Here is an 18538-nt window from a genome sequence, read left to right on the forward strand (position 1 = left end):
AAACGTCCAAGGTGGGTCCAAGTTAAATACATTGCATACTTACGGAGAGGAGGGCCAAAAAGCACTGCATCTAGTGCTTTTAGGTTTAGTTTTTGTTTATGCCGCTGGTCTAATATCTTTAGCTGCATCGACATAAACGACGGTTCATTTGCCGCTATTCTGAAATATGGAGAAAAAGAAAAATTTAGCTTTCTACACAGTCCGATTTCAACTATTTCAGTGCATTATATTTGTCTTTGTGTATTTGTGTGTGTTTTTGACTCCTTAACATTTAAAAATCAGTGTCTGTTGTCTACAGTCATGAGACAAGTGTACCAAAGTCTTCTGTAATGTCGGCACTCAGATTGCTTTGTTAACAATTTCATCTTTACTGTGCTGTAGGAAGGTATTCTGGATATATTGTGTGTGCATTTAAAAAGACTAAACTATCACATTATGGTGAACTACACAGAATTTACAGATTGTAATGATGGCTGCATTTAAGATCATGTGACGAAAAGTCATCTGGTCATGAAAAAAAAATATCTACAAGCCCTGAGGAACCTTTTCTAACACAAGAACAGAAGACCAAAGACACTGAGGCTGAAGCTACCTGTTCCAGAGCATGTCTTTTTTCCCCTGTGTTGCCTTTTATGACCAGCAGTGGGCAGCATTAAACAGAGTAATGAAAACTAAAGGTGCCTTTGGGTATTCTAACAAAGACCATAATAGTGCTCCCATTCCTAAACACACACCACTGCTCACCAACAGCAAAGCATAACATCTTAAATAGAGGCAGAAAAAGTGCACACACACGTAGCGTTAATATGAGTCGTAGCACTGCTCCTGTGAGCAAACTGAGTAAGACATTGTTTGAGGTGAGCCGTGCTAACCGAGGTAAGGTGTTCCCCGTGACCCGGAAATCCCGGAAGTTCTTCTCATACTGCGGCAGCTCCACCGACTCCTTCAGCCACTGCACCGTGTCCTCCGTGGTCCAGTTGTGGACTGGATGAGGAGAGAGATGAAGGTCATTACTTTATTTTTAAGCAACTCACAGAGTAACAGAAAGTAAAGAATAAACAGTGGTGGAAGAAGTATTAAGATCCTTTACTTCAGTAAAAGTACAAATACAACAAGTCCTTCATTTAAAATCATTCTTAAGTATAAGTACAGAAGTATTATCAGCAAAAATTACTTATAGTATCAGAGTAAAAGAACTCAGAAAAATTGCCCCTGTGACTGATATATTATTATATATTTTATCATTAGGTTGTTAATACTAATGCATCATTGCTTAAGCAGCATTTACTGTTGTATCTCAAAGGTCAAGGTGGAGCTAGTTTTAACTACTTTATATACCATTAGGTAGTTTAGACCAGTTTAGTGTACAATCTCTATCTGAAATGTGTCTAAACAGTAGAAGTAATTAGTAACATAAAATGGAAACACTCACGTAAAGTACAAGTGCCTCAAAATTGTACTTAAGTATAAATGTTGTATAGCCAGCATTATTCTAAAACCAGCAAATGAGTGCCAGCCATTAAAGATGATCGAAACCTGATTAAAAAGTGCACAATATATATTATTTATTATGAAAAACATCTGAAGGCAGAAAAACATCAAATGTTTATACAACACCAGTGAGTATGGTTGTGATTGCTCTGTGGCAATGGCCCTGCACGTAACATAAAAACCTCGCAACCACAATAACACCTAAACTAAAAGCTACAGTAGGATGTTTATTTTCTGCTGCGGAAGCACAAGCGCCTGTTAAAAACGTGTTCCTAAAACCACTTAGGTCTCCATGCATATTTTGTTTGACGATAAACCACAGATGTGTTATAAAAAGAAGAGGACTTGGGGTCAATTTTTGTCCCCATCTGAAATTCAAAGAGAAGACGTAAGACAAGGAGAGGGGAGTGGAGGAAACAAGTTTTTGAAGATTTATTCATTGTAATAATATGATTAAATCAAACTTCACAGCGTCATTTTCATTTTGTGTGATCAAAATCAAAATGAAAAGCACTTGAGGTGCCTAATAATTAAAATAATAGCAGTAAATGATGATAAAAACTCCACCGAATCACAGATGGGTTTCGTAAATAAATAAGTCCTTAAACATAAATGAGTGTCTGTTTACTCATACTTATTCCATTACACGTTCTGCAGAGAAAAGAATAGATCGTACTTCATTCTGGGTAAATATGCCCTCGAGTGTACATCACTGATCACTCCCTCACTCAGCCCTTGAAGTGTCAGGCTCCACTTGAGTTTTCAGAGAATTGGAAAGTCACGACAAGGATTCTCCTTAAGGGATAGTCGACGAGGGCTTGTTAAACCAATACATTAGTCTGTCAAGAGGATGTCGCACCTGCTGATTACTTATTAGAAATCACACCTGTGTCAGGGGTATTTATATATTATCAAACACTTCCTCTTTATGCAGCTGACACAATGTTGTGAATAAATTATTCTCCTAACGAACAAAACTTGTAAGTGGGCCCTTCAGCTTTGGAATTAAATTTTTATTTTATTCATGTTTGTTATTCTTTATATTTATAAATGATCCTCCTCTGTTTCAACCTGTGGTATTTTTTCTACTTGATTAGAACAATTCAATACAGGGCAGTAAATATAGAGGTATTAGTGTTAGTGACCTTGGGGCAGAGACAGTTGACTACTCTTGCTTTACCTTCAGAGGTCTTCCAGCCCTTCCACAGCTCCTCCACGGTGATGTGCTGGTCTTCACGGTGCAGGTTGCTGTGTTTGTTGGTTTGCTGCTGCTTCATGTCTTCTATTATAAACTAGGAAATAAAGAGAGACAGAATTGAGTTTTCCAGGCTTTTCAGAGGCATTGCAAAACATATAGTTTTGTTGCTTTAAAACATTTTAAAATTAGTGTTTTTCACTATGAACTCAGAGAGGAGATACAGACGGCTGTGCTTGTCTGTGTGTGTCCATGTGTGGTTTTAACAGAGAGAGCTGTAGAGAGTTGGCTTTGCCTAAAAGTCTGGCTTTGGATCTTACACACACACACACACACACACACACACACACACACACACTTTCTTTTAGCTCTCCTTTCTTCCTTTTAGGGACTTTGAAAAGAGAAAGAGACCCACCACTTCCACCTGTGTGTGTGTGTGTGTGTGTGTGTGTGTGTGTGTGTGTGTGTGTGTGTGTGTGTGTTTTCAGTTTCCGGCTGTCCTCCTTTGGTAGCTCAGAACTAAATGCCCCTGCAGAGAAAGCCTTAGCAAACAAACCCACCAGAAGTAGAAGAATTGCCAGAAGACCAGCAGCACTAACAACAAAGAGGAAAAGGACCACATCAAAGCATTCATCTTGTAGCACTATGTTTATGTGTGTGTGGCCTTGGCATAAACTAAAAACTTAATACCTCCTAAAATTGCTTTAGATAACTAATTAGCCTTTGATATTACTGCAGTAAAGTATGTTATGCTATTTTGCAAGCATGCACTGTAACTTTGATGGGTGATTGCCTCAGCTATATTATCTGTATTATCTAATATGCACAAAAGCAAAAAGGTTGCTGTGTGCAAAGTTAACACCAGTTGGTGCTTTCCCATGCAAAATGATAATAATTAGTTGAATATAAACTTCAGGTGTAGATTACATTTAGGTTAGTAGTAATACTGTGTGTCAGTAAGACCAAATATGACCTCACTTCCCATGATTAAAAAAATAATCAAATTCAGTAACATTACTCATAGATGTGGTTTGCTACTACTTTTCCAACCACCTCTCAAAAGTTAGCTACCTAAACAGCAACCAAGCAAACACATAGCATTATACTGCCGTGCATTGTACCTAAATTATTTTTACGACAGAATGTTGTTTTTTTTAATTGGCTGCAATGTATGTGAAGATGAGAGTCTACTTTATAAATACATATATTACATGTTCATATTCACATAACTTTTTATTGTAGTAGCAGTTATAGACTTAACCACAGAGACCTAGTCCTAGCATGCGCTAAGTATGGATATGTAGCCAGAGTTGGTTTAGCATAAAGACCAGAAAAAAGGGGAAACAGCTATGTACCTCTCTGTAAAACTACAACTTGTCTTTTTTGTGCAGATTAAACAAGCTATAACATGTGTCAATTAGTAAGGTTTAGAGGTGCTGGTAGGTGTATTTTTGAACTTTGGAGTAAGCTAGGCTAACTGTTTCTTCCTGCTTCCAGTCTTTATGTTAAGCTAGGCTAATGCTTCCTGGCTCCAGCTCCTTAACACACAGACATGAGAATGGTGTTGATCTTCTCATCTAACTCTCAACAAGAAAACAAATAAGCGTGTTTCCAAAAATGTCTAACTATTCCTTAAATTCACATCCTTTTGTTCTCTGGTAGAAGCCTAAATTTTTGGTCAGATAAAATTCTTAAAAATGTCTTAAAGGGACAGTTCACCCCAAAATCAAAAATACATATGTTTCCTCTTACCTGTAGTGCTATTTATCCATATTATCCAACAATCCATAGATTGTTTTGGTGTGAGTTGCCAAGTTTTGGAGATATCGGCCATAGAGATGTCTGCATTTTAATAATGGGACTACATGGCACTCGGCTTGTGGTGCTCAAAGAGCCAAAAAAAATAAGTTTGAAAAACTCAACAGCAATGTCTCTTTTCAGAAATCATGACCCGGTTACTCTAGATAATCCACAGATTTGTTGTGAGCAGTTCCATGTGGGAACTGTCGGTACAAAGACAATAGTTCCTACATGAAATTGCTCACAACTAGGGCTCAACTGCTCCAAATCTATTTGAAACGGTCCTAAAAGCATTTATAGATACATCTTGAACAAATACAAATTTATCATGACATAGACACACAACGTGGCCATAATTTTAAAAATCTACCAGTACTTTCACACAAATCTACACTATGTACACCGAGACTCTGAAGGAGTGGTGTGAGTTTGACATTGAATACATAATGGCAGTCTGGTGCCGAGAGGCTGCCTGCAAAAAATGTTTCCTGCGCTGAACACAGTTTTTCTGTCGCAGAAACAAAAATCTCTGTTTGTGATCAAGAAATCGTTTGAAAATGTCCGCTGTGAGATTCACTTCTGGCACACGAACTCATATGTATATTCTAATCACACAATCAAGAGATGGGAAAGGATGATACTTAAGTTGTCAGATTGAAGAAAAAAATTGTCAACACAAAATCTGGCGACTCTTACATTGAAGGAATTACTGGCATTTAAGTACAGTAATGGACATGATAAAAGGGTGAACATGTTTGAGCTAGCTCAGCGTCCGTATGATTCATGCCCGCAATATAGCGAGAGAAAAAAAGAGAGGACGACATACATGTTTCGAGATCTCGTCCTTCACTTGGATGAATCTGAGACCCAGCCTGTGGCATAAGGGTGTGCCAACTGTTGATGTAAAGGGCTTTTATCACCAGTCCAATTCAACCTTCACACACACACACAAACACCTGGTGTGTGTGACGCAGGATACTGAACACACAACAACGAAACATAGGTGGCACAGCAATTCATACAAGACCTGGGTCCACAACTGTGCTTCTTTGCTTACTGCTAAACCACAGATTTACTGTATATCTGACACTGTACAGGGCTGCTGTATTTCACTGTAACTAATGGAGATTTAACCCATCAGACACTGCTGACAATCTATGTACCTCTCGTCTGTATTCAGTACAGTTGGGTTTTAATAGCTGAATTCAGTATCAGATTTGCTTATCAAATCCAAAACCTTTTAAATCCCTTTATCAAATTGTTTGTTTGGGTGGGAGACAGTTGCTTTGTGAAAAGAAAATTGAAATAAATAAAAAAACAACCTTTTCTATTTATCTCAAAAGTTCTAAAAGATCAAACTCAAAGTCTGACATTGAATAACTCAAGATAGAAAACATTTAATAACTACCTGAATCTTCTTGCTAGTAAACAATACTAAAAGTCTTTAGCCATAGGCACTGCGAATTAAAACGTTGGTGCTAAAGGAAAAGTCAGGGGATCACCAAAGTCATTAGGATTCGACCTCTGGTCACAATAAATATCTACAAAATTTCATGGCAACCCATCCAACAGTTTTTAGTTTGGAACATCCTCAGAGCCAAGCCGCTAGCATGGCTAAAAGAATAGAGGAGGTAAAATATTTCATAAGAGATTCATTAGACTCAGATTAATGTATCAAGGATTGTTTTCAGAATCTAACCTTATTATTTGATCTCATTATGAAAAGATCATCCAAAACTACATACTACAATGCAATAGAGAAGAGTGGAATTTATGTATGAGAGTCAACTCTGGTAGTTACAGATGTAGGGTTGTAGAAACTATAGATTTATACTGAACCCTAAATAATCCTATAGTAACTCTTTAGTTGTTGTTGTAGCCCGTGTTCACCTACGTCAAAGGTTGTTCTAGGGTCTGAAAAGCTCTTTCAGCACATTAGTAGTGGACAACATAGTCTGAGGACTTTCCACAGAGTTTTTTTCCTTTGCCGCCTTCTTACACAATACAAATGCAAATGAGTTTTCTCACTGAAATAAAGCCAGGAACTAAAGGAACCAACTGTCTGCTGAGTCACTGGAGGGACCACAATGTGTGCAATACTAGTCCAAACAAATGTCTTGCAAAGCCTTTAATGCTCACTGTACTTTATGAGAAATGAAGTCCTGCTGGCAAAGATGCAAACGCAAAGGACATTTGCCAGAGCACATAAACGAGAATAGAAAAGGCCTTGTAGCACCCAATGACGAATGAACAGAAAGGTTTAGTTTTTCTTTATGGCCAGAAAAGAAAAAGTTTTAAATGTCTATATTTGTCTTAATTTTATTCTCAGATAGTAACAATTTGCACTTGTTAAAGACTACAAAAAGCTGCTTAATTAGAGCATTGGAAGTAAATGTAATTGGTTCAGGCCCTGCCATCTCATTATGAACCTTCTACTTGTGGGCAGGCTGGCAGAGCAGCTTTGCATACGGTCAAAGACAGCATTGTGAAGCTTTATGGAGTCATATAAAATATGTGGTGAGCCGCACATATAAAGACAGGCCTTTGTGTGGTTAAGAGTTTAGATAGTGTGATAACTGATAATTACGGCTATGGTGTGTAGCCTATTGAAACGTCAAAGGAGAAGAAATTTCTGCAAGTAGAACAAATAAAGTGGTCTTAAGATTGTGTTTACACTTTGATATGATAGTAAACGCCAAAAAAAGTGTTGCAAGTCTTGTAAACATGACGATGGGATAGAGAACTCTGCCTGAGGAACAACAGTCAGTCCTGAAAAGACAATACAATACGTACACAAACAGAGGCCTAGCACAGACAGGGTATGACACATGCTCAGACACAGGCAGGAGCAGACAAAGACATATTTGTTCCTGTCAGATTCCAGATTGCGGGGAGCTGGCTGAGTTTGAGATTCTTCCCATAAGCCTCTGCTCTCTCCAACTGCGCGACTCTATTCACCCGTTATCTACTGTATCAGTCCATCTGTCCACATCTACTCATCTAATTTACTGAAAGTTATTACATCCGTCGCTTATCATCATCATCATCATAAACCCGAAAAAAAAATTTTTTTTACTCAATAACGTACCTCAGCATTAATCAAACCCTGTTAGTAATGTGAAACTGCAGGAAGAGGATTATTAGATTGATTAATTGTTATTAATCTGTTGGGGCAAAATGTACGCTGTACTTTGATGTGATTTATAAAAATGCGTGAACAGCTGATTTATCACACATGACAGCTGGGCAGTCTCGACTGTGAAACCATCATTCGTGTGATAAAATCTTCAGAGTTTTCAGAAGGAGTTCAGTGAGGCCTGTTGCTTTGCCCGAGATCATAGTTGGTGTCTTTGCCTAACAATGTGCTCTGTTGTTAGACATTTTAAACTACATTTTTCAGGGTTTTAACACATTATCCTCTGAGCAGCAGAGGTATGTACTTTCTTACTTTAGAGGGTCTAAACTACAAAAATCTATCCATGCAAATAGTTTTGGTTTTATTTGTCCAGGTTTTGAGTTGGGGTAGTGGATATGAATAAAATCCTCTATCACAGCATGTGTAATTTTATACTGCAATATTGATATACGGTGTGATATAGTACATTTTATGGAAAATCAAGTGGAAACGGTATATGGATAAAATAACCAAATACAAATGTCTATTTCTACCTAATGCTAATTCAACAAACGAGTTACCTCACAAATGAAGGTGCTTAATGACAAAGATATAAAAATCCAATATTACTATTAAGCACTGCTGTTTATTGACTTAAACACCCAGAGATATTAAAGCTAGCGTGCGGGACTTTTACATATAATTGAAGGTCCGTTACATTCAAGCCCTTGCCAAACAAGTTCACACAATGTTGATTTAACCTATCGCCAGGTAAATCGCTCTGTATTTCGCAGCATAAAGCATGTCACCCACCTCTGGTCACTTTCGATCTCCAACAACAAACCCCTCCTGCCCCTACTAACCGTACCAGCTCCCCCTTGTGATCAAGAAGACCGACTACCACCGCCCTAGTGTCCAGACAGCGAAGAGCAGCTCCAGTGTCTGCCATCCCTGTTTTGAAGAGCGTCAGGAGGAACAAAGTGTACTCGAAGCGCACAGCCACTTCATCTAATCTGACTCCAGTTGTGCGCCAGACTGTATATAAAAAGGCGCCAGCCACAGACTGTCTCAGACAATGTCTTTAATACACTAAACTTAGCTTCACTAAATATCAGGTCTCTGGCTGGCAAGTCACTATTAATTAATGATTTTATTAACGACAAAAACCTTGATTTTATATTTTTAACAGAAATGACAATAGTGCAGCAGCCCTTATCAAATCAGCTCCCCCAAACTTCTGATTTATCAGTGAAGCTAGAGTGCTTAGGAAAGGAGGAGGAGTAGCCACTTTGTTTTATAATGTTTACCGGTACAAACAGTTGTCATATGGGAAGTTTGACTCTTTTGAATATTTTATGCTTCAGTTGAGATCCTCCTGCAAATCAGAATCAGAATCATAAATACTTTATTGATCCCCGAAGGGAAACTCTTTGTTACAGCAGCTCGCCTTTACGTCAGTGCACACAGGAGAAAGTACTAGCAAAAAATATAATACAATACACTATAAACAGGTCAGAAAATAAATCTACAGGCCCCCAAAATATAGTGCACACTTTCTTGATGACTTTGCCAATCTACTGTCTGCCGTGTGTATTGATTTTAACTGTGTTGTTATAGTGGGAGATTTGATCTTATTCATATTGATAATCTCAAAGATGGCAGTGCTAAAGAACTCCCAGCATGTGACAGTTTCAACACATCTCCTTTTGTTTTATTGTCTTTTACGTAATTTTAATGTTTTCTTAATGTCTTATTTTTAATGTATCCCTGTTCTTAACAACTAACAAATGTATTTGTTAGTTTGTTTTGTTTGTTTTATTGATTTTGTTATTGTTTTTATTCTGTGTGCTTTTTTTTGGTTTGTTTCATTGTTCTTATTGTGTTTTTTTTTGTCTCTTTCAGAGCAGAAGCGGGGAGCAACCCAGAGCTCTGCGATCCGCCATTGCTTTAAAAAAAAAAAAAAATAATTAAAAAGGTCCATTGGAGAGAATGTTTATTATTGAGCATTGTTTATTGTTTACTTTGTTTATAATGATTGTATAGTTTGTGTTTAAATGCTTTGGTAATGCTGTATTGTATGCAGTCATGACAAAGCCACTTAAATTAAAACTGAACAGAGTTGACACAACTCTTTCTCTACTTGGCTCTGGAACAACCGTAGCGACGGAGTAGGCTACAGCAACTAGGAGTAAAACCTAAGAAGCATCCAAGAAAAGTTTCTAATGCTCTAGATAAAAAAGAAACTCAGCGTTCAGAGGAAGGATTACAGTCAAAAGAAAGTGATCGACGGCGAGGACAAACATGGCGTAGGTGTAGCTTTAGCTTTTCCTTGTTGGAGAGCGCTATGAGAAGGGACTGAGGGCAGACACAGATGTCACGTTACTGCTCTTGGACAGGTTGCTAAAATATTTGAAGTAGGCTATGTAGCTATTACATTTACTCTACTTAATAATGGATTGTCTTGGAACTGCGGAAACGTGTCTGTATTTTTTCTGTACTATTGCTAAACACGAGTCTGGGGTGAGCTCACTGTAGGCATACATCATAAACATGCGTCGACAGTGTTTGTGTCCTATCTTGGCAACCAGCGTCCAGGCACAGTGACTTCTGGCAACCTCAGGGTGACAAGACTCCAGGAAGTCACTGCGCCCATCCACTGGTCGCCAAGAACTAGTTATTTCTATCAAATGAGATAAAACATGTTAATTACTGCACTTTAGAGGTGTTTGTGGGCATATTTTTTATATTTTTTAGTTAGCCGGGCTAGCAGTTTCACCCTGCGTCTAGTTTTTATGCTAATCGCCTCCCAACTCTAGCTTCATACACAGACATTTAAGTGATATCAATCCTCTCAAGAGAAAGAGAGTACTAGAGCAACGGACCACACTTCCCAAAATGTTGAACAAATTGCTAGATATTGCTAGGTTTAAAGAGAAAGAAAATATGGTGGGTTTTTTTGGTAATTTGGTTAATGCACAAATTCTCCATTCAAAGCGGTAGGTCATAAATAAAATCTCTCTGTTGAACGTTCCCTCTAGAACATTCCCAGACGAGTCAACGAACACCTTCTTGAACCTTCTGAGATTTCTCCTTTCTATAGATACAACCTAGACACTCCATGAATCTCCTCGAGTTTCTTCTGTTCATACTTGCCTAAACACGATTAAGTCATATATGCAGTATGCTTGCACAGATGTAGAACTCCCATGCAAGCCTAATTTTTCCACCAAGTTGTTATGCATGGCCTGTCAAGAACTAATAGTACACACAAACATACATACACACACACACACACACACACACACACACACACAGGAGCAGCACCATCGCCCCCCTGCCGTGACATGGGTTGGGATCTTGTAATTTCAAAGTGATGCAACACGATCCAGCTGAGCGTCTCCTTGGCAGACGGGCAGCACGCAGCCCAGCACCCCGAGGAGAGGACACGCACCTGCCGTCCCCACTGACTGTGCTCAGCAACAGACCCCCGGACGTCGCCCAGACTCCCAGAGTAATCAGAGACAGGATTATCTTTCACAGGATTAGAGCTGGATTTGATTCCTAATAAAATTGTTCCACAGTAAGCGAATTACAGATGGTTTTGGAAGACTGTAAAAAAACAAAAGTGATTACTTGTGATTTTGAGACTATAAATATACATCGTCAAGAGGTCCAAGCTTCTGTATTTATTTAGGCTGATGTAGACATAGAGGGGAGAAAGATTTGACAGTTTTGATATGAGACAAATAGAAAATCACTTTCTGGGAGATTTCTGGGCACAGACTATAAATATACTTTATTTCACACAACTTCAACTATCATATAATCATGAGAGTGTGTGGCAATGCTGGTAAAAATGCTGTTTGCTTCACTACAGAGATATATACTATCTTGCTATCTGCCACGACTCTCCGCTCCAAATATCAACTTCAAAAGCAGCCGAGGCCTTTTTTGTTCAACATCCTGACTGATAACTCTGTGACGTGACATGTCAGTGAATACTAAAGGGAACGGAGATACTTGTTGGCCTAGCAAATTCATTGTTTGCTCAGAGAGTGTCAACATGTGTAAGTACACGTTAATGGGTGCTCTTTTTGTGCAGAGGTGTTTTAATGCTCTGGATCATTTTGCTGTGGTGACCAATGCAACTCATGTCAATGACTCAACAACCTGTAAATCATCTGTGTGTGTGGGTGTGTATGTGTACATTTTATCTGTGTGTGCTGATATAAACTGTGAAACATGGCTAGGCTTTATTATATCTGTGAGGGTTCATTTCCCTGTAACTTAGCATCACTGATCGTTGTTAAGTTACAGGGGAACTTTAAGGGTAAAACAAATTTTATGTTTCAGCGCTTCCAGGTAACTCACAAGTATCTGATAAGGCCACTTTCTATTTGGTTACAGTAAGTTGTATTCCAAAATTACATTGCAAAAACAAACCACTCATGTTGGCTAAAATAAGCTTAACTTTGGCAAATAAAATATTTAACTCCTGAAAGGTGAGTAGACAGTGTTTCAGATGACCATGACTGGTTCATGCATTACTTAAACATAGACATGACAAATTACCTGCAATCACAATACCATTAATAAGTGTGAAACTACTTTGTTTGTAGCCAAAATTTAGGGGTAAGTTGAAGCTGTGTGCAAGGTCACTAGACTCTGAAACAACGCAGGACGATAGCACCTCTGTCTGAAGACTGCCTGAACAAAAACAAACCAAAAATATTGTCTTGTCGGGCTGGCCCTTTTTCTTGCTGCAGCCCCATTAATACAATCTAATGCTGCCTTGAATCTAGCAACAGAGAAAGCAGGAGTCACGTACGTAAACGTGCTTACCTTTACGGCTGCAACTAATGATTGTTTTCCTTTCGGCTTAATCTTTCTTGATTATATTACATATCGTTTTCAGTGTCGCGGTGCACAAGTTGTAACATTCATATTGCCTACTGTCATAAAGGACTAGGAAAGCCACCAAATATTAAAATTTTGGAACAGGTGAATTTTTTTGCTTAAAAAAATGACTTAAATGATTCAACAATTTCCAAAAGGGTTGAAGATTAATTTTCTGTCAGCTCTTATAGCCTTTGTAACATCATTTTGATCTATTAACCCAATGTGTACTGTCTAGTTCAATACCAAAACGGTATTCGATTTAAAGCAGAAATGCTTTCAAAAAAACAAAAAAAGAAGCCAGTCCTTTTCACCCTTCATCAAATCGGCCTTAAAAGATGGCTTTTCTTACATTTTGTGAATAATATTCATAAATGATTTCCTTCACTGCTCGACAAGCTCTACAAACCCAAACAGGTAAACATTAGCCAAAGCCACTGGTGTCATTGTCACCATATATCACCACTCATGTCATCTTTACCACCAGCATGAGAATCTCTGAAATGCATGTCATGAAAAACTCGATATCCTGACCACGGCTATAACATTACAAATATGACCATCCTCTCATCCTCTCAAATTTTGGGATAAAGGTGTGTGTGGGGGGGAGACAAGGAAAAGCAGGAAGTGCCAATGAGATCTTTGTTGGGTGAGTGTAAGGTTTCAGCCAGGTGGCAAAGGGGCGAGGGGGTGACGAGGTCTCGTCCAGACCCCACACTCGTCACCCTCCCTCATAACTGTGTCACTCCTTTCGACTCATCACTTCCAGGAAGAGACTGATGTACTGAAACCAACAGTAAATGGTGTCCAAAGTGACTTAAATTTTATTACCCCATTTGGAGTTTAGTGCCTTGCTGAAGGGCATTTCAGCAAGTGGACTGGAAGAGGCGGGCATCAAACCCCAACCCTACTATAATTGATCAGCCTGACATGAGCTACAGTTGCCCTTACTGTTAAAAATGACATCCAGGGACAAACACGTGCTTTCTGCTGCATCCTCCTTTTTACTGAAAGCTCTTTTAAGGCCATTTTTACTGTGTGTCAAGTAAAACATACAGTAAATCTCATAATCCCATACTGAAAGTCCAAGAGCTCAGATCATTGGTCTGCTTTCGTTACAATGTTACTCTTCGTTACCTTTGTTAATTTTGACATTTTTCAAGAAAATCAAAGTGTTGTGCTCAGTTGACATTATGTTTTAGGCCCAAAAGCCTTGAACATAATGCTAGTTTATTAGGAGAAATTTGATTTGAAGTTGCATAAAGACCCTGGATTTGAGCCTTTTTTTCAGTAGCCAATCTGAAGAAAATAATTGTTAAGTGACAAGTTTTCAAAATGGCTTTGTTTTTCTTCATGCAACAGACTTTATGCGGTATACAGTATCTGCAAGAGTGTGAGACTAAAACCGTTAACCCTCCAGCAAAGGACAGGCAAGTCTTTTCACTTAATATCAGTTAACCTGACTGTGAAAATCCACTTGTTTCGGTCCTGCGCTCCTGGTCACATGACAATGTCCTTCTTCCATAACTGATAGACAGCCACTAATTTGGTGAAAGGGGCATCCATCATGTTATGAAACCCTGCTCTGCCCAACACCGGAGCCCAGAGAAGAAGCTTGGAAATCCTCTGTAATGAGCGGCGGCCAAAAACAACTGGGACTTTCTGCTGGAAAGAAACAGACACGACTGATTGCCCTTATAAAGACAAAGGGTGAAAACAGGGCAGGGAGCACCTATACAGTGTAGCACATACAAGCATCAGAGATATATGCATAGATGCATATCGCCTTAATGTGGGCTGGGGGCCAGTTCTCACACTGCGAACCTCAGGGGTCTTAAGACAGGACTCATACAGTGTCCGGCTCTACTGAGGGGCCGCTGCAGGGTATAACCGTTACTCACACCAGCACTTCTCAGCCAGTTAAAAATGACTCCTGCCAACACACACACACACACACACACACACACACAGAATGTGACCATGGTCCCAAGTGGTTTCTTTTGAACGTAAGAGGTCGTTGATTACCGAGAGACGCAGAGGGCACGGCAGGTCAGAGTGCTCTCAGGTGTCAGTTCTACCCCTCTAGTCACTCACAGAAACCTGTTCTTTCTCTCTTCAGCCCCCCACCCCCCCCCACAACCACCACCACCACCACACCCACACACAAACACACACACATACACAACCAGTGTCACTACCACCGTTCTTCAACTGCATCATCTAAAAGTTATTTGATCACTAGCAAAGGTTTTACGACAACTTTATGGGTCTTTAAAAGGTGGGGTATGCGATTCTGGAGAAATCCAATACCATGACAAATACCATTATATAGAGCAAACAACGACACAGCAAGTAATGGAACTAATGTTAGCTAGGTTGTGGGTTAGCAAACTGTCGCTCCAGTTGCTGCTGCGAAGCTAACAGCCAGAGAGGACGAGACAGTTTCCCAGAGCCAGCACACCAGCTCCAGACAGCGATACTCACAACTCTCCTGCTATTATAGCTAACGTCACAACAGCAGCATATCTTGGCAAACTAATAAAGTAAGCTGAATGTCTGTGGCCAACTAATTTAATGTTACCTGACACACAAATCATTGCTGGAACAGTGTTGTGTGGCTCGCTCCGAGCCACTTTGTTTGTTTCCCATTTACAGAGCCAGGGCTGTGTACAAACACAGTTTTTCAGCGCACACACTGTACGGACAGCAAGCGGACTGTGAGGAGAAATTATTACATTTGATGTAATATGAGGCCTAAAGGTTTGGTCCTTTACCCCAGTGATAGCCAACCTTTATGCTTGTGGCCTCTTTTAATAAAATGTCTACTTGTGACTCCTCCATCACCGGTTATGGCCTTAGTGTGTATATGAGTTCTAAGCAGTTTAACCAAGGAGTTCATTTACCTTCCTACCTTATGAAGGATTTTTAAAGGTCTTAAGAGGAAAAATCGTTCAGTATTCAGTAAAAATATACATAATTTTGTGTAACATAAATATTTCTTTCCCTTTAATCATGATGACCAATTCAGATTTACTCTGGAAACCCCTTCAGGAGGTCCTGACCCCAGATTGGAAACCACTACTTAGGCCTAAATGTTCAAGGTTTTGTCTTAGGTACTGTTTACAACCCATGTGCCTTGTCACGTGTCCTCAGGCAACACGCCTTAACACCCAAAATCAAAAATATAAATATATTATAGTATATTCACAAAGCTCACCTCCACACTCTCGTTGACTTCTATTCCCCCGTCATTGTCGTCGTCGAGCTGTTTGTGGATGTGCCGCAGCGCCTCCAGACTGAAGCGGTCGGCCTCGCCCATGCATGGCGGCATCACTATAAGACAGGGGTCTGCAGGGGACGAAAAATTCAGGTCAGAGATGAAAGGTCAGGTGAAGGTTAACAAGCAGCCAAAAGAAATGTACACACTGATCACATATCCAGTTACTCCAGGAGCAAGCAGATTAGCAATTAGTGTTTCCGTGTCACGGTTACATCAGTATATATACACACTTGTGTGTGGATTTATTGTTAGCAAACAGTAGCTTCCAGGTGAAGGCTGCATCTGCAGAGTTTGTACCAGCCATGGGATTCATTGAAAACTGCATACTTGGCACACAGGCGATGACACGTGCTACAAAGTGGAGATTACATTCCAAACAAAACAATCACAGTGACACAACATCTATTGTAGTAAAATGAGGTTGTGTTTGCAAAGACAGTCCATGTTTTGTTTTATATATCTATTCGATGACCCATTTTTTTCCTTAAGCGTAAGCCAACGTTTTAAAATCTTTATTAACTCAGTACAGTGCTGCAAGGATTAGTCAGCTAATCGATAAGTTGCTCAGCAGAAAATTAATTGGCAGCTATTTTGATAATCAATTAATCATTCAAGTAATTTTTTTTCCAGCAAAAAGGCCAAATATTTGATGGTTCCAGGCTGTTAAAGAAGGGGAGAATTTGTGCTTTTGGTCGGAAAAAGCATGACATTACCTTAGGCTGTAGGAAACTGTGATGAAACGATTAATCAGTTAATTGAGAAAATAATTTGCAGATGAATCAATAATGAAAATAATCCTTAGTAGCAGCCCTATTGGCACTCATGCAATAGGAATTGGTTTTAATTACATCTAAATGCCAGGTGTCTTGAATGGCAGACTCACTTTGAGCTGCAGCTTTTAGAGTGATTTGCTGACAGGTTAAAAACAGCAGCAGCACATGGAAACTTCTGATTTTGCAAGATTGTAAAGAGGTATTAATGCTAAGACACATGCTTGGGATGATACAGTCACTCGCTGTGGTCTAGAAGCAAAGAATATTAAGATGTGCCTCGCATGATATTTGTTTTCCTAGAAGAATACTGGACGACTCATTTTGCTCCATCCTTACGGCCAGTTTGTGCTAACTTGGCTCCACTCCCCTCCACGGGGGTGGCCACACCTTCTCTCCAGGCATTTATTAAAATGCATGCCACTTCCTTGTGTGATTTGGAATAAGGACAAGTTATGAAATGTGTTTCAAAGTTCCTGCTGAACTCTCGCATGTGCTGTTGTCATTCCCGCAGCGTCCCCAGGCATCCCCTACTTGTTTTAATTCAGTCCCACTGGGGAAATGAGCCCATTACTTCCAGCCTTCCAAGCGACGGACAGTTTGAGCTGGCCAGGTGCCAAACTGTCTCAGTGGAGCCACAAAACACACATACAACCACAGAAACAGTGGCTCATACACAGACACACACATACGTACAAGCATAAAACCCCATTTTAAGAAAGTTGAAGTCACAATCGTAAATACATCACTCCATAAACTGGATACAAAATGACAGAAACTATTTTTTAAACCTATAACCGCTTGTTTAATGTCAGTCCAAGTAGTGCCAAGCCCAACAAATAATGAGGCTCTCAGTTTGGCAACAGTTTCAGACCAAACAAAGCCACACAGGAGTCGAGACAGACACAACAACACCCAAACAAGTAGACACAGCAACACACCACCCAAACACACGTATCGGGCTTTTAGTTGCTCCTGGCAATGAGTAGTGTATCAGAGGAGCTATCAGTACAATAGAAAAGCCACCAGAAAACTCCAAAAATGTGAACAAGAGATGGTTAGAAAATCATGTTATAGTGTCCAAAATGTCTATTCTTTGTGACATAGTGCTTTGGGATCCACAAAATGCAACTGCACAAACTCAACAGTAAATTTTTTTCACTTGCACAAATAAAAAAATTAAAACTTTTTATGAAATGTAGAAAATGTACAAATAATCTCTTGCCATTAAAGCATGAGTTCAAAAGTTTGACATTTTGAGGAAATACAGTTCTTCACTTTCTTGCTGAGAGTTACACGAGAAGATTGATACCGCTCTCATGTCTGTACGTTAATATGAAGCTGGAGCCAGCAGCTAGTCTTTAGCTTAGCATAAAGACTAGAAACAGGGGAATGTAAAAATAAATAAATAAAAAGCGCCCCAGCAGCACTTCTAAAGCTCTCTGATTAACACATTATATCTTGTTTGTTTAACCCATACAAAAACCGAAGTGTAAAAACGTTATGGGGCCTTTTTGTTACCTTTGGACAGCCAGGCTAGTTGTTCATCCCCGTTTCCAGTCTTTATGCTAAGCTAAGCTAACCACCTGCTGGTTCTGGCTCCATACTTAAACACACAGACACAAGTGTGATATCGGTCTTCTCATCTAACTCTCTACAAGAAAGCGAATAATTTCCCAAAATATCAAAGTATTCCTTTTATATTTAAAATGCACATAATACAATACATTCACAACTCTCAAATACTGCAAAAAAGTTGCAAATAAGTCATAACTTTTTGAATGCATGTAAAAAAGTGCATGAGCATGTACAGTATAGTGTATAGGCGACTGTGTGGCATTTTCTGTGTGTTTTTGATGTAGGATCTGTTTCCTGAAACAAGACTCGACACGTTAGTTATAGTTGCCACTTGGCAATCCACAGAAGAAGCAAAAGGAGACATTTGATTGGACGTGTGCCCGGGCAAAGTTTGGATGAGAGGACACTGGGGA

General features: G+C 39.4%; 1 protein-coding gene across 3 annotated transcripts in view; it reads right to left on the bottom strand.

Annotated features, from left to right (window-relative positions):
- The window catches only part of stim2b (stromal interaction molecule 2b), a 45273-nt gene that overhangs the window by 7925 nt on the left and 18810 nt on the right, over positions 1 to 18538 (bottom strand). For all 3 annotated transcript variants that reach the window (XM_044184639.1, XM_044184640.1, XM_044184638.1), the window contains exons 2-5: positions 15715 to 15845; positions 2672 to 2783; positions 873 to 984; positions 44 to 159 (exon numbers count right to left, since the gene is read on the bottom strand). In XM_044184639.1, the coding sequence (XP_044040574.1) occupies positions 44 to 159; positions 873 to 984; positions 2672 to 2783; positions 15715 to 15845 (471 nt within the window). The remainder of the gene's footprint in view (positions 1 to 43; positions 160 to 872; positions 985 to 2671; positions 2784 to 15714; positions 15846 to 18538) is intronic.

This window comes from Siniperca chuatsi, linkage group LG22, assembly GCF_020085105.1.
Source record: "Siniperca chuatsi isolate FFG_IHB_CAS linkage group LG22, ASM2008510v1, whole genome shotgun sequence".
Classification (NCBI taxonomy): Eukaryota; Metazoa; Chordata; class Actinopteri; order Centrarchiformes; family Sinipercidae; genus Siniperca; species Siniperca chuatsi.